Source organism: Salminus brasiliensis, chromosome 17 (genome assembly GCF_030463535.1).
Source record: "Salminus brasiliensis chromosome 17, fSalBra1.hap2, whole genome shotgun sequence".
NCBI classification, from domain to species: domain Eukaryota; kingdom Metazoa; phylum Chordata; class Actinopteri; order Characiformes; family Bryconidae; genus Salminus; species Salminus brasiliensis.
Genome location: NC_132894.1, coordinates 30,381,615 through 30,398,879, shown reverse-complemented (window position 1 = coordinate 30,398,879; position 17,265 = coordinate 30,381,615). Strand labels below are relative to the sequence as shown.

General features: G+C 40.4%; 1 protein-coding gene across 2 annotated transcripts in view; it reads left to right on the top strand.

The window, feature by feature from the left end:
* Positions 1–17,265, top strand: part of adamts7 (a disintegrin-like and metallopeptidase (reprolysin type) with thrombospondin type 1 motif, 7) — a 96,857-nt gene that overhangs the window by 39,166 nt on the left and 40,426 nt on the right. The window contains exons 14-18 of one of the 2 annotated variants that reach the window (XM_072660146.1): positions 1,106–1,226; positions 1,833–2,077; positions 8,718–8,865; positions 15,545–15,671; positions 16,535–16,748. In XM_072660146.1, coding sequence (XP_072516247.1) covers positions 1,106–1,226; positions 1,833–2,077; positions 8,718–8,865; positions 15,545–15,671; positions 16,535–16,748 — 855 coding nt within the window. The remainder of the gene's footprint in view (positions 1–1,105; positions 1,227–1,832; positions 2,078–8,717; positions 8,866–15,544; positions 15,672–16,534; positions 16,749–17,265) is intronic. The other variant, XM_072660145.1, reaches the window with a different exon arrangement.

Here is a 17,265-nt window from a genome sequence, read left to right as displayed (position 1 = left end):
ATCAGTCAAATCGAGCCCTTTGTCCATGATGATCTCTTTTCACTCTGCAACAACTGACTGGTGTGCTCGCTTGTTTATATGTGCAGCAACCCAGCAAACATGGTTCTGTTGTGACAATGCTCTGATAACCTATTGATTTGGTGCCCACAACATTGACACAATGTTGAAATGCACTATTTCGTAACATATTTTGATGTGGTCTATTGTCAGAAAAGGAATAATGGAACCTGATTGGAATTTTGGAAAGTTGTCAAAATGTTATTACATTGTGATCATAGATCAGAAAACCCTATCATATATCATCTGTGACGCCCCGGGCCGAGTTCATTCCAAACCAGAACTGGTCATGACATTCTGATGTGATTGTGTCATGTGACAGGGTTTGCCGCATGTCTGAATAGTCAAGCACACCAGTTAGTTGTAGCAGAGTCAACATGATCATCATGAGAAAAGAATGTGGTTTGAATGATGTCCAGAAGGGCATCATAATAGGGTGGTAGCATCTTGTAAATCGCTAACATCGTAGGATGTTCTAGAACCACCATAGTGAAGATGTACCTAGAATGAAGACACAAATATTAGCTGATTATTAGCTGATACTCAACATTAACCCCTTAAGCAGCCTATGGCTCACCATTACAAGCACTATTATCAAAGAATAGCCCCACCAGTTTGTCCCTGTAGTTACTGAGTAATAGGCCTTAGTGTGTGATAAGCCTTTCTGCATTAAGGGGTTAAGGCGCTTGGATTGGATTGAGACAAACTTATTTTTTTTGATGAATTGGTCTGTTTTTATCATTTTGTTTTAAAGTCTGGGTTGGGAATAAGGCCAATATAGCAAAGTAGACCACTGAGTAAAGTAAACACTGAACAATTGGAAATCGCAATGATTTAAGCAATTTTTTTCTGCTGTGCTGTGAATAATATGTTTAATACCTAAGCTATTTATTTTGTAAAAAAAAATATGTCTAATATTTCTAACGTATTCCTAACATAAATTCATAACCCTGGTGTATAAAAGTTTCCCTAATTGAAGAATCGCCTATTTAATCCAGCACTGTATTTCCCTGTGCTGTGTTGTGTGTGTGTGCTTTATTTGTTGTAGAATATTGGCTGTGATTATGAGATCGACTCCAATGCTGTTGAGGACCGGTGTGGAGTATGTCATGGAAATGGATCCACTTGTGAAACTGTGAAGAAGACCTTTGAGGAGAGTGAGGGGCTGGGTATGGTATGCATTTTTACTAGCAATAACCTCAACAGGAATCCTTAAACAGAATGTGCCATGAAGCCTTAAAACAGCATTATGCGTGAATTGGCATTTCATGCTCTTGGGCTCCCTCTACAATTGGGAAGCGTAATTTGCACTTTGAGCCACCACTAAGGGACACACTTTAAACATGCCTTTTTGGACAAGCTGGGAGATACAGAGCTATCATTGAAGATGTAAGAAGCATGTGGATCAACATGGTGTAGTAATATTATCGGACTCGGGTTATACAGTGTTCCACAGTTCCACTTACCACAGTTACATAGTGCAGTTAGCAGCGTGCCGAGCCCAGAGAGATAATGATAGAGATGCTATTCTTTCTATTACATGTCAGTGGAGCATCTCCATGATTCTGAAGGTGATATTTTAAGGTAACAATGCTACATAATGTTGCTTTAACCTGTGATAAAATGTGAGAATTCTGATTTAAGGGTTATTTTTACATTGTGTCCTTTTATGTGTCACAAATCCTTTAAGACTGAAATGCCCTGGTCAGTAGAGGAGAATACTTCAGTGCTGAGCTTAAGCTTTAATAATAAGCAGGTCTGTTTCTGTATCCCAGGCTATGTGGACATTGGTCTGATTCCAGAAGGAGCACGGGGCATCCACATTGAGGAGGTGGCCGAGGCTGGGAACTTTTTGGCGTTACGGAGCAACGACCCAGAAAAGTATTTCCTGAATGGCGGCTGGACCATCCAGTGGAACGGAGAGTACAAGGCAGCTGGAACAGTGTTCACCTATGAACGGAATGGCCAGCTGGAGAACCTGACATCCCCAGGACCAACCAGGGAGCCAGTGTGGATTCAGGTACTGAGTTCTGAAAATAAGTCTGTGTGATGCAACATTGGGATGGGTGATAGGTCCAAAATATATTGCAAGAATTGAACGTACACTCTTAAAAATAAAGGTGCATCTATTGTATTATTGTATCGAGTGTATTACGAGACACCTTATGCATATTGCAGCATTTTATTTTTTTAGATTTAATCTCATGCTATTAGAAACCATGGGAGTCAATGAGAGATCCTCTGGCAGTAAGACTCACCACTTGGAAGCCTCTTTGTAAATGAAACATGCAGTTGGTCAACATTCTGGGAGATGATATTCATTATCGTGCCCTCATTTATTGTGAAGATTATATGATACAGTCAACTTGGTCCAGAGGGCTTGTTTTCAACACTGAAAGATTGTGTAACAGGGTGTCTGATTTACAAACTCCTAAGAAATGAGACAGCTGCATCTCCTGTCCTCCTGAGTCACATGAGTTAAGCTGGCCAATTGCTGGTCAGTTGGGAATGTGCAGGGCATTTGCCAAATGCTACTTCTCCTGGCTTGGAAAACTGTACTCTGAAGAAATCCAGCCTCAAAAGCAGTGTGAGTTGCTGTTTATTATTACAAATATGATTACGGTGGTGGTTATACACAGTCATATCAGAGTGTCATGACCAGCCCTGGTTTGGAATGAACTCGACCCGGGATGTCACAAATGCTTTTTGACAGGGTTTCTATAATGTTGCTACAATGTTGTCAGAAGGTTGCACTGTTTATGTTTTTACATTGCCGCAACATCATCATTAGGTAACACTGCCTCTTGGTCGTAAGATGGAAGACCTTTTGACAACTTTCCAAAATTCCAATCATGTTCTATTATTCATTTTCTGACACATCAAAATATTTTAAGGAATGAGTGCATTTCTATGTTTGGTTATCACAACGTTGTCACAGCAAAACCGTGTTTGCTGGGTTGCTGCACATATAAATAAGCGAGCACACCAGTCAGTTGTAGCAGAGTGTATCTTGGAGACCGCTAACCTTGTGGGATGTTCTAGAGTGGCCTTAATGAAGGGGTACCAAGAACGAGCATGTTAAGTGCCTCCGACACTTTTAAAAAGTTTAAGATCCATAAGGCACTATTGTAGGTTCATCAGTTTGAACCTGTGGAGGAACATATTAAGGAACCTTCAAGGAACCTTTTTCTTTAAAAAACCTTTTCTTGAAGGTCCTCCAAATTAAAGAACCTCCCGAGTTGTGTAATAACTAAAAGTTTGAGAGAAGGACCATGCCCAAACTCCTCCTCTCCCCTCTTCTCATGATAAAAATTCACACCAAAACAAATCATGGTTCAAATCATGCTCAACTTCTGCTAGCCAAGGAGGTGTGGATTTGGGTCCCATCAGTTCAAAGTACCCCCAGAACTTCAGCCCAAACTTCTTGAGTTCCCTTTCCTTGCCTCAGCCAATCGAGCATGGTCCGCACTTCGTCAATCATAAATAATTCCACACATAATGCATTTTGAGCTGAGCCTCAAAAGCCTGATGTTTAGTCTGTGTTCTTTAATTTGTTTGCTGTTTATTCCCATCTGTAGTTTAGACCTCCCCCTATCACATGACATCCCCACACTGAGAGGCTCTTGACAAGGGAGGGATGCTTGCATTAACATTTTTTAGATTTTGTCACACATAATGATTAGGCAGTTAGACTGTAAAGCCACTTTAGAGATGTGAGATGTGTGTACCTTTCCGTTCTTTCTTAAATACAGAAATGTACATGGCTTCACAGACCTGAAGTGGCACAACTGTCTAACTGCCTGCTTGTCAAGAGACATGAGATCCTAAGTTTGAATATTGTCAACAACACAAGCCCTCCCCAAACCCACTAGTCACAAGTCTGGGAAGGCCTCCTTTCACGTGATAGTGAAGTTTCAACCTGCAGACGGGAATAAACAGTAAACAGATTGAGGGGGAGGAGCTACAGACCAAACATCTTACACAGTATTTAATAAATTTAATTTTAGCTGCAGCTCAGCATTTACTACTGTTTTTGAGGCTCGATCTAAACCATATAGTTCTGAGATGCAGAACTGAATATTGAGTGAGAAGAACTTTTGACTTTGCTAACTCGAAAAATGCTCTGTAATCAGTTACTTTAGCATTTGAAGCTGGCCTGACTTTAAATGTTTGACCAGAGCTAGAAAATCTCCCACTGACACTCCAAAGGAGAACCCCTGCTGCTCTGGGCTGCTCCAGATATTGAAGGTCTGATGTAAATATAATCTGCTCCTGTAGGAAGCGTGGAGGAGAGGTCTGCGGATATGATTATGAAACCGCATCAGATGAGAAGCATTTCCGTCGGCTTTCAAAGCTGCATTTCTATGTATTTCAGTCAATGTGAAGATAAATAAATGAATGAACTGAGAAAATTAATCTTTATCTTTCAAGGTTTGACAAATGAAAGACCAACTGCCCCCTAGTGCTTCAAATGTGCTCACAGATTTAGGGAATTCATTTTAATGAGGATTAGTTTCTTCTTTTATTGTTTGTATTGTTTGTTTTGGTGACTGACAATCAGTGTACAATGTACAAAGTGAAACTAACAAATTGGATGAATTATTTTGCATGGCAGACACCTACATCAGCACTAGACAGTAAACAGGACCCTTACTGAATTATTAATTGTAGTAGAAGAAGAATAATACTAAACTTAATTAAAGAGGTAGATTAGAACAAATAAGGAGAAAAACAAACATGAGTGTATTCATTTACAAATGTGCATTTACAGTGAAAATGACAATGAATTAGAATGAATAAAGTGCTAATATAGGAATGAATACAATCAACATTCCTACAAAAAGTTGTGGTTTTCCATCACTGTGTTCATTAGAACATCTCCAAAGTTCTCCTCATGGAGTCTAGTATTATTTTCTCATCATATCAACACCTGGTTTGGTAAATCGGTGCTTAAAGATGGTAAATCAGGTGAGCTGCTGCTGCTGATGGAATTGACCACATACCACGCTGTGCTGGCTGGGGATGTCCAGGAGAAATCGGGAAGTGAGCATTGTTCGTGAGACTAGCTCACAAGATCTCACCTACTTTCTTCAGAATGAGACATTCCTGTTCCGCTTTACTGTATTTATATTTACCCGCATCTGTTCTAATGTGATCTGGATCTTACTGCTGAGAGACATGCTTTTAAAAATATATACTTAGTTGTCTAAAACCTCTATGAAATGAGTGTCCCTTCCACATAGCAAGTTTCCAAACCAGGCATAAAGTATGTATTAAATAGTAAATTTATTAAATAATGTTTTATTTAGTCATGGGAGTCATGTGCAATAAAACGCAATGGGGTGGTACATTCTACATCCTAAAATGGCCACAGTTCTTTCTGTGGTCAAGTTTCCTGACATAGCAAAAATCCTTGGTATTATTATTTAAGTGTCTGCCTGTCTAATATGAACAAGCAACAAATAAACCTTGCCTTTTTTGTTCCTGGCTGCTCCAAAGGCTTGAATGATGTAACATTCTTGATGCAATGTCATTTAAAGCAACAGTGCACTATTTATAGAGAAATATATATATATATATATATATATATATATATATATATATATATATATATATATATATATATATAAAATATGTTATGCTCTTTAGAAATAGGAAATATTTGTATTTTGTGCTTGATTTATTTAATTATATGTTGTGTACAAGTGGAACCCATTTCCTGCTGTTTTTTTCTTTCAAGCATATGTAGAATATCATAATATTGTGTTAATACAATATGACATACCTGGATTTATAATAAAAACCCGAAAGTGTGAAAATATTAATGTGTATGTTATGTAGCTGGGAAAGAGAGACACTGAAGTGTGCAGATTAAGGGTTTCAACTGCACCTCCTTTGATTAATTATAGAAAAATAGATAAGCGTCACAACACACCTTTCATTTAAGCCCGAGCGCTGCGCTCTAGCCACATGAAAGTGCTGGCAGGATTCATTAGCGATATAGGACAGGCAGGGGGAGCCGCACTTAAAGGGTCTCCTCCCACGGAGGCATCCTCAGCCCCTTGGCAAGCCACCCCCATGTGGGTGGGAGAGCAGCGTTGTCTGCTGAGGCAGGCAGCTCTGGCACCATCATAATGATGCTCGTTACTTCCCACCACGCTCAGGGATCCCGAGAGCTTCAGAGCAGCTTCCCTGCTCAGGTGCAGTCAGACTACTAATGGGCTTTTGGGCTCACAGTGTGTTTGAGTGGTTTGTTTGCTAGACAGGTTCAAAATGAAACTTCTCCTTCGATGCTTCTGACAGAGTGGTCAAGATTACTTCTGTCTAGTCGACTGTATGAATTCATGGTGCTTTTTGGAAAGTTTTAATTTACTTTTCATATTAGCTGTTTTGATTGTATAATATAACATTATTTCTTAGACCTGTATTAAGCCTAAATCTAGAATAAACAGCCATTTTTAATATATGAAATCAGCTTTAGCATTGCAGTGCAGTAAGACTAGGCTTAAAGGAGTGATTCTGCAAAATGATTTAACTTTCCACTTACCTCAGATGTAGCCGATGATCCAAGACATGTTTGGTGTCCAAATTTTCCTTCTTTAGTTTTGTACTGGAACTGCATGGGTAACAAACACTAGAGGTTAATGGTAAAAAAACAAATGTTTGCAGTATGTAACCAGGCACTTCAATCAAAACACTTATACAACTAGTAATTCTTGTGTTTAATCAGCTAATTAGCCAACTATCAGCCAAGAACAGAAAGTTAAGGCTGCAGTAGGCACAGGCTAACTAAACCCAAACTGTTGAAGACTGGAAAAACATAGCTTGAGCTGAGTAATCCTGATTTCTCCAGAAGCACCCTGATGGTGCGGTCAGAATTTGGCACCAACAGTATGAATCCATAGACCAAGCCTGCTTTGTGTTAACAGTCCAAGCTGGTGGAGTAATGGTGGTGTAATGGTGTGAGGAATGTTGTCTTAGCACACATTGGGCCTGTTAATACCAATCAATCATCTCTTGAAAGCCACCGCCTATTCGAGTATTGTTGCTGTCCTTGTGCATCTCTTCATGACCACCATTTACCTTATCTTCTAACGGCTACCTCCGGCATGATGATGTACCACGTCACAAAGCTACGTCTCAACTGGTTTTATGAGCATCATGAATTGATAAAAGAATGGATTTGAAGAAAAGATTTGGGTGACTAATTCAACTAAATAAGCAAAATTTGGACACCAAACATCAAACGTCATATCTGATCAACTATATAGTCATGAGCTCTGAGTGGTCCTGCAGAATAAGGTGCTGTCACTTTGACCAGAGGATTGCTAGTTTGAATCCCATTGGCCCTCCTCTCTCCAGGGTGGGTAGATGACTGCGATCAAAAGCCCGGTGGCGCTGCATTGACAGCGTTCTGAAAAAGAAATGGCTGGGTGTCTGCAGTGAAGCATGCCAGAGGCTCTGTGATGCTCTGGGGCTGATTTGCTTCCCTTGGCACTGGAATCCTTAAGTTGAAGTTTAGGTGTCTTTGGACCTTCCAACAAGACAATGATCCCAATCATACCTCGAAGTCCGTTAAGGCTTGGTTTCAGAAGAAGTTCTAGAAGATCCTGGACTGGCCGTCCCAGTCACCTGACTTGAACCCCATAGAAAATCTTTGGTAAGATTGGAACAAGGTGGTTGCAGCAGCAAACCCAAGAATATTAGAGAACTATCCTAGAGGCCATTGCCCATGAGGGGCTAAGGTTCCTCGGGAATGCTGCCAGAAGCTGGTGTCTGGCTATGCATCAGGTCATAACAGCAAAAGGGTGCTGTACTAAGTACTAAAGACGCTCGTCATGAAGGGGTTGAATAATTCTTAGACTGCAGCCGTCATTAAAAGTGGCATTTTGTGTTGAATCAGGAGAAAGCACTTGTTCTGTTAGTTGTGATGAGCTATTTAAATTGCTCTTGTTTGATTGGCTTATTGCAAACTATTGGTTTGTTGCTTATAATGAGGGTTGAATCATTTTGATTGCAACTGTATCTGGGATAAGTGGAAAATTATGTAGTTATTTAATTTTTCTTGAATCTGTGCCTATTAAACTGGACCATAATATGTAGATTTAACATAATGAACTGCACAGCAAATACTTAAGATGCATAACTTTTTTTTACTATTCTATCCATCATGAAATGCTAATCAGTTATATTTTGGAGGAGATTTGAGTACTAGTTTTGAAGTGGATTGTGAATATCAGTAAAATTACCACCTTTCTTGATATTATGTAACTTTCTTTGTTCTTTTAGAACCATAATCAATCCAGATGCGTCTAACATTCCTTTATTTAGTTTTTACAGCTTCCTATTTTCCTGTAACTGTAACATTGCATTAGACTAGCTATTTAGCATTCCAGTCTTTTGAACTGCAAAAGATCTAGCTGATCTGAAAGATCCAGCTGGGAAGGAATTCTGAAATTTCAGTCTTTCGTTGCTCAAATGCATCGTAGTATTTGTTGCTTTGTCAACCTTCAAGCAGAATCTTCCCCCAGAGCTCCTCTAACACATGTGACTCATGTTTATATTGTTCTGCTGTTTAGCTCCGTGTGAGATTGTGTCTGCGTTAGCGTCTGTGTTCTTTGGCCTGGCGTTCTTCTTCATCTGCCGTCTCTGTGCTCCAGCTGCTGTTTCAGGAGACCAACCCAGGAGTGCGGTATGAATACACTATCAGTAGAGAAAGCCTGCAGGAGTCTATCAGTGGCACGCCTGCCACGGATTTCCAGTGGAAGCATGGATCCTGGACAGAGTGCAGCGCAACATGTGGAACAGGTATTACTTTTTCCTTCTTTTTTTGTACAGCATGTTTGGGACAGATGGTGTTTGGTTTTCTTTACATGGAACCAGAATCTAGTTTCCAGTCCTGGGTTTGGTAATCAGTGCTATTTAACTGAACCGTTGATGAAGCAGTGGTGGCTTAGCGGTTAGAGCTTCGTGTTATTGATGACAGGGTTGTGGGTTTGATACCCAGGCTTGGCAAGCTGCCACTGTTGAGCAAGGCCCTTCACTCTCTCTGCTCCCTGGCCGCTGGAGTTGGCCGCCCACCACTGTGTGTGTGTTCTCTGTGTCCCTAGTTTACTAGTGTGTGTTTACTACCACAAATGGGATGCGGAAGACACATTTTGCTGTACATAGCGCAGTGACAAATGTGTGCCCTTTATTCCTTAACGCTTATTACACACTAAGGTGTATTACTCAGTAACTACATGGACTTGTGTACAAACTGGTGGAGCTATTCTTGGTAAAACACTTTTGGGCCATAGATGTTTTATGGGGTTAACAAGTGATCACGAAGCCCATAACAAGCTGAATTCAAGGTCTGGATTTGATGACCTCTCATCTAGGTAGTCTTTAGTGGCAGATACACACCTGAGAACATGCAAAAAACTGTGACCTAACAGTCTTGACTCATTAATATATACGCCCCCAAAATGTACATGCACCCAGACCACTAGAGCTAGCCCTAGACCTGCTAGCCCTAGTCATGGTCAAAGTTGCACTGATGACACTGCAACTTTGGGAGAAAATGAGAAAAAATTTTTTAACTAGTTGTTCATCACTATTGTGCCTCAGTAACACTGGACAGCATCACTAGATATTAGAATGGGTACTAGAATCAGATGCTAGATATTAGAAAGCAGGTTGCTACTCTAGGGCACAAGGAAGTGGAAGCCAGAGAAGTGAGTGAGTATCCATCCTAGGCTTAAACGCCTCACTGTCAATCAACCAATAAGATCTGAACTCATTAAAATATTAATCATCCCACCATAAAAGGAAAATTAGCCCTTTCATTCAGAGGCAAAGTAACAGGGTTGTAAATGGTAATGTAAAACACATCTGGCATTTCTTCCTTCTTTGCATACACTAGAAAGAAATTTAAAATACTGAATAAATGCATTCTGTGCAACCTTTATGTGATGAGACCTGGACCCATCCTAGTGAAAAGTGATTGCACATGTAAGTGATCAAACCCATATTGCCACATTCCCATGTCTGTTGGTGCTTTCTAGGCCAGTTGGGAATTGAGCTTCCCTTTGTGCACAGAGACGAATCACTGAATCTCTGAAACCAGAGACCAAATGTGAACTGCTCTTTATCATGTGCACTGCCAGAAATCACCCTTCTCATGCTTCTTACTCATTGTTAATTAAAAATATTATCAATTTCATATTAATCACAACACTGCACGTGTCCTTATTTCTTTCACTGTGCAGATGTGCAAGCAGTTGAATATTAAAGTCATCATTAATGATGAATGCTTATTGAGCCAGATGTTACAACAGATGTAAGAGAGTGACTCATGGGAAAGATAGTAGCTTGGCTGTGTAGAGAAATGAGTATTTGAAGGGTTTCATGAGGTAAAAAAATATATATTTTTGTTCATTAATATAATTTTATTTTTTGTAATATGTTATGGACCTTTAACACATACAGAAAGGGCCTGTTAGTTAGTTGATCAGTGAAGCAGTACCCATTAAGGCGTAGACACCCCCAGACCTCTGAAGATGCCCTATGGTCCTATTGACTTCCACATGAATGCCCAGACTAGCAGAACATTGCCTAGAGCATCACACCCCCGTCTTCCTCCGCCAGCCTTCAGCGACCTCCTTCCAAGGTTCAGTGAAAACGTTCTTATAGCTGTTGCTTACTGCTTACTTTTAGGAGCTTTTCATAGTAGACACAGTGGAGTTAGCATAAAGATCTCTACCATCGGGCATTGATGAGTCTTGAGTTCCCAACAGTCTGACTGGTTTGTAGTTTGTCCCACTTCAGTAGGTACAGATCCCACCTCAACTGGGTCCTTGTTGAGGCGGTTTATCAAATGTACTTTAAAGGGTTAAAAAGAGATCTAGCTGGTAAGAGGGTCGATTAAATCAATAGACTGCCTCTGAGCAATCATGTAAGTGTGCGTAGAGGCCATTAACACCTTCCCCTTGGACCGTCTTTAAAAGGCAAAAAGTGCAGTGCGGTGCAGAGGTTAACTTTCTGTTATCCATAATTCAGTGTTCCTACTGGATAAATCAGGAATTCCTCATTAGCAGTGTAGTGAACTTACCAGTTTAAGAAAGAACGTGAAGTTTAAGGCTTCTCTAGTTGTCCCCAGATCAGCTATGTGAATTATATAGACGAGTCCTTTTAAATCTCAAGATTAGGCCTTATTAAAGCTAAGCAATATTTTAGTCTGCAAACTCAAGATTAAACAATAATATTTTTTATAAGATCATGTGCAACATATGAGAAAATCCGTAGTGGCCTAATGTGACTGACTGTATGTCTTTGCTGTGTCTGTATTGTTGACTTTGACAGATTACTTTAGTGTGCATTATTGGTTAAAGAAGTTACATTCGATGGGGATTCCTTCATGATTAAATTATTCAGGGTTTGATGTGAAATGCTGGTTAGGTGAAGAGTTAAATGACTCTTAAAACTACCTTACAGAAAGATTAGGTATATGAAATGGATCTGAATGCATAGAATGATGACTGAGATATTGTTTTCTGATAGTTAAGTGATAAGGGTTTTGTCTAAAACCTATTATGGCATGCAGGGAGAGCGCTATACAGCAAAAAAGTCCCCACAGAGGACCTCAAAGCATGTAGGTTCACAGATTGCTTGAACAGTAAATCCCTCAAAAGCTAGAGCTGGTTAAGCTGGTTGGCCAGCTTAATTCCTGACCAGCCTAGGGTATTTTTTCAGGGGCAGTTGTGGCTCACCAGTAACAACAGGCTATTGATGACTGGGCTGTGGGTTCAGTACCTGGGCTCAGCAAGCTGCCACTGTTGAGCAAGGGCCCTTGAGCAAGGACCTTCACCCTCCCTGCTCTGTGGGTATATATATATATGTATGGTTATCTTGTTTTCCGTCAAGTTAGATGCCTTAACCAAGCTACCATTATAACCATACTGGTAAACCAGTACGATTACTACAGTTAACCAGCCTGATCGCTAAGCAGGTTGACCAGTGAACTAATATGACTGGCTTGGTTAAGTTGGTCATGCTAATAAATCTGATCCCCCAAACATGCTCTATGCTACTTTCCAGCATAGGGTATGTTTTCACCTGGATGACCAGCTTTTCAACTTCCTTGGCCATCAAAGACCAGCTTAGACCATCTGAAACCAGCTAGTAGCTGGATTTTTCAGGGATAAAATGGCTGTATTTGCATTTTGTTGACCCTGGAATGAAGCCTGACTGAGTAGGTAAGTCTCTAGAATTCATTGACTGCATTTATTTCTCAGTTATTAAATTCAGTTATGTTAAAATGGTGAAAATCCCCCTTTAAAGCAGAAGAACATGAGGCAGTAGTTTGCAGGGACTGGAGCTGGGTCAGGCCATTACCATATCTTAGCCTACATCATTTGTAGCCTTTGGGAAAAGGAGTTGGTTTCCTGTTCACCCAATAAAACCTTCTTTTTTGCAGCGTACAGACCCTTTATGAGCATTCTGAAAGAAAGATGCCTTTGTCTTACGCGTTTGATTCACGCAGAGCAGATTTTAAGCAACTTTTAATGAGTTAAAACAGTTTTTTAGTATCTGTCAAACAAAGTGGCCTCAATGACTGTTTGTGTTGTTTGTTGGTACTCATTTATTTCTGAAAAGCCGTCTGTATTGTGTTCAGCTGTGAAGGTACAGTTTTGCACTGCTGTTTGAATGGCAGCAGTTGATTAAGTTGGTGCTTTCTGTTAATCAAAATTTAATTTTGGAGTTGCTTTAAAGTCCTCTAAAACTCTCCATTGGCCACTGCTGTTTACCTACATCACCCTTGCAAGTCATTTGGGCTGCTGGATGAATTATCAGGCATTGCAAATTGGTGGTATCTGAATTTAGGCGGAGGCTGGCTGCTGCTGTAGTTGCACTGCAATTTGCTGCTGCTTTTCCTTGATGTCTGCCTGAAGTATGCTGTGAATTCATGTGACTTTAAGAAACTTATCAGTTTGACCCACTTTCCCCACATGCTGCAACTTTGCATCACAGCCTGTGCTTTAGAGGGTCCTGGAAGGTTGAATAGGATTTTTATAGCTATTTACGGAATATGCCTCTGCAGGCAGTACTGTTCAAAAGTTTGGAATATACTTGTAGTAGTGTTATGTTTGATATAAACTTAAATAAATGTAATACATTTAAATATTATAAACTTCATCAGTTACTGCAATATTTTCTGACAAAACTGAAAGCACTCTTTTGCAATTTGCTAAAATTATTCAGAGTGTCTCTAGTGTGTCTTTATGTACTGGTTATAAAGGTAGGCTTACCCGAGGAACGCTGGTTCGAATCTCAGGTCATGCCAGAGGCAGATGTCTATCTCCATCCTCACATCACTTCAGTATGATGCTGGCCAGCTCGGGCGTCTGCTAGCCGATGCATCAGAGCTTGATCCCTGAGGGTTTCCTCCGAGTGACGTTTCATCGTTGGCAGTTCGTAAAGAGGTGGTGGATTGCTGCACATGTGTCGAAAGAGGCATATTTGGACATTTACACAATCTATACTAAATCCAGTGCTGTGCAGAGGTTTTATACATGTAAGCACATTATTTAAAACCATTTAAAATATTACAAAAACTCCAGAGCACCTAAGAGAACATATTCTTATTTGTCCTGGCACCGAAGTAGAGAAACAAACTTCCCCAGTGTGTCCGAACAGGCAGAGTTGCTCGCTGTCTGAAGACCCAGCTATTCCAAGAGTACTTTGGCGAGGTGTAGTGCCGAATTTTGTGGTCTCCATACTGGCTTTTGTACTTAAAAGGGTCTAAGTTTAGAGGTATCTTTTGGATCCTAGCCAATAAAAACTAGTTATGGATATTTTCTGAGTAAACAGTAAAGCACTTTTGTATGGTGGGTTTATTGCATGCAGTTGGTTATTTGTATAATGGTTCATTCAGTGCTTCAGTTTGAGTGGGCATATATGTATATATATATATATATATATATATATATATATAGACAGTATGGAGAATATTTACATATTTACATATTAATTCACTACAGCAAAGGAAATTTTAATGATGTGTGCCCTTTAAGTCTGATCAAAACAAGGGAGTTTCTAATGATTCTGATAATCACACGTCTCACTTTGTGTCTCAGCCAGTATTCATTTGCGCTGGTTGGACTAATGGCCGGGTCTGAGTAGCTGCAACACTTATTGTAAATTAGCAGCTGGTTATAAATAAAGGCTCCCAACTGTGGGTCTGAAATTGTAATAGCGGGTTGTGGGGATTCTAATTTTCTTTCATCACCTACAGCCTTGATGAGAATCACACCAATCAGTGATGCCTGACAGTAGGGCTCATGAGTTACACACCATCTGTTGCACAGTCGCCACAGTTGCACAGTTCCCCCAGTGAGGCGGCGCCTCCCTGCTGGATACTTCAGCACTGAGTTTGACACCCAGTTTGAACTGTAATTAACGTGAGGAGAAACCTCTGAGAGAGTGAGAGGGGTAGAGGCTGGGGGAGAAGGAAGAATAAGTCTGTAGACCAAACAGAGGGCCTCTGGGAAGGGAGTGCGTAATGAGGATGAGGAGTTTGTCTGCTGGTGGGTTTGATCAGCTGGCTCCTCTGTGGCAACATCTCCTGCTAAACTCCTCAGCCGTGTCAATAAACATCTATCACCTTTACTTCACATTCACTGCTACTGCCTGGTTCGGCGTTTTCTAGCTGCATCAGGGAGGCGGAAATGTCCTATTTTAAGTTATATAATCTCTGTGTCATATGCAGTTTCACACATCTGAAGTGACTGGGTGAAGTGTAGTGCAGAGTATTGTTGTCTCCAAACTGACTTCTGTGCTTAGTAACATCTAAGCTTTGAGGGATCTTTTGGATCCTAACCGTTAGGATATTAGTAATACTAGTATTTAGTCACTTAATTTACAAAATTTACTTAATTTACTTATGTACAAATGTAATTCTTAACATGACAAAACAGACATAATTACATTTGTAATTCAGTGACAAACAATGGAAAATCCCCTTTGAAATTACTAATAATTTCTCACATTTCTCACATTTGATAGGCATATTTCAAAAAGTAATGCAGGTTCATCATTTAAATATATATATATATATATATATATATATATATATATATATATATATATATATATATATATATATATATATATATATAGATTTGTTTTATCAGTGCAAAGCACCAAAAGCTATTCAAGTACTTGTGGACAATCTTGTTAATCAGTAATTTACAAGCCAGGCCCATAGAGTGCCGTGCAATATTTACAGAGGTTTGCTGGCCATAATTGCTCATCAGATAAGTGATGGTTTTCACACCAACCAGTCCTTATAGACCCCCAAGACCTTTGCTCCAATTAAACATGCAAAGCAAAGGCCCAAAGCTAAGAGGCTGGTTTGAGAACCACTGGTTTAGACGGTCCTCTCAAATGAAGAGTGTTTATGCAACAGTGTGACCTGTTTCAAAAGGCCTGTCTCTGTTTTTTTCAGGTGTCAGGAGACAGATTGTGCATTGTGTCGAGCTGATGTCTGGGATTGTGGAGGAGCATTACTGTGACCCAGCCACTCGTCCGGACGACAAGCGAGTGAGCTGCCGTGCGGGATTATGCCCGGCCGTGTGAGTGCACACAAAACCATACAGCACTGTTCACCCAGCTGTACATTCCACCTACGCTTTCTCTCCACTTTCTCTCAGGTCTTCAGACTCTAGTTAGAAGTATCAACAGGTTTCTGCCCCCAAAATCTGGAATTATGACTTGAATTTGAATAGAGACAGAAAACAATCTGACCCGACCCACGGCACCAAGTTCTACATGCAAGAACAGCATGATTCATTGATTAGTATCATTCCAAAAGTTTATAGTCAAGGTCAAGGTAATAAAAGTAAGTGGGGAAGTAAGGTATGGAGGAAAGTTACAATGAGTGAGATGTAAAAGATGTGCTATGAGAAATATATATATATATATATATATATATATATATATATATATATATATATATATATATATATATCCATCAAGCTATCCATCCATCTGTCTATCCCTCTATCCATCTATCCATCTATCTATCCACTCCTCAAAACCTTGGCCTTACATTGGAGAGACTGGTTATTATACTGATAACACTGGATACAGTAAGGAGAGACAGGAAGAAGTAGAGGGTCGGAGACATAGAACATCTAAACGAACACATGGCCAGGTAATGTTATAAGAGAGAGAAAAACTGACATGAGGGTTAAGCGAGAATAGTACTGACACCCCCTTCCCATCTCCTCCTTGTTTTCAACAATCTGTCTTTTCTATAGCAAGCACTCCTTGGAGCATTAGTCGTGTTTGCTGCAATATTACTGTTCCAGGTTTTGATCAAAGCCCAAAAATCCAAATTAGAGAAAAGAGGTTACACTTGGTCTTCTTCATATATTCAGAATATTCCAATGTCCTCTGAGAAATCCTTTCTCCGTGTGTGTTTCTTTTTTTGCAGATGGTGGACAGGAGAATGGCAGAAGTGCTCATCGAGCTGTGGAGAATGGGGGCTGAGTAAGAGAACGGTAGTGTGCATTCGGAGCTTGGGGCTGGATGAGCAGGAAGCCCTGCAGCCCTCAGAGTGCCAGCACCTGCCCAGACCTGAGACGCTGTCCCGCTGCAGTGCACACATACCATGTCCTGCGGACTGGACCGCAGGCAACTGGTCAGAGGTGAGCTTTCATGAGGCAAGAGCTTGAATAATGACAGTTTCCGGACTTAGATAATAATTGGTTTCTAACCCTTCGAAGAGTAAACGCCCATCCCAGCTGGCCACCAATGTCGAAAACCCAACATCTGCTAAACATGAACCATTTGGCATCATGCCGAATGCCATGCTTGGCTAGAGGGGTATAAACCTCCCCAGCATTGAGCTGTGGAGCAGTGGAAGAACTGTGCTCTCTGGAATGATGGTTGGTGCTCCATCCGATACTTTTGGGATTGGGAGTTGAGGAGTTGGGGATTAGGTGGGGTGGTGATCATCCAACATCCTGACCTCACTTACACTAACACAAGTCCTTGCAGCAGTGCTCCAAAATCTAGTAGAAAGCCTTCTTCCCTGGACAGTAGAGATAGTTTCTCCAACAAAAGCAGGATAAACTTTTTTAATACCCTTGATTTTGGAAGAAACAATGCATGAGCAGGTGACCCACCACCATATATGTATGTATATGTATCCATATAGTGTAT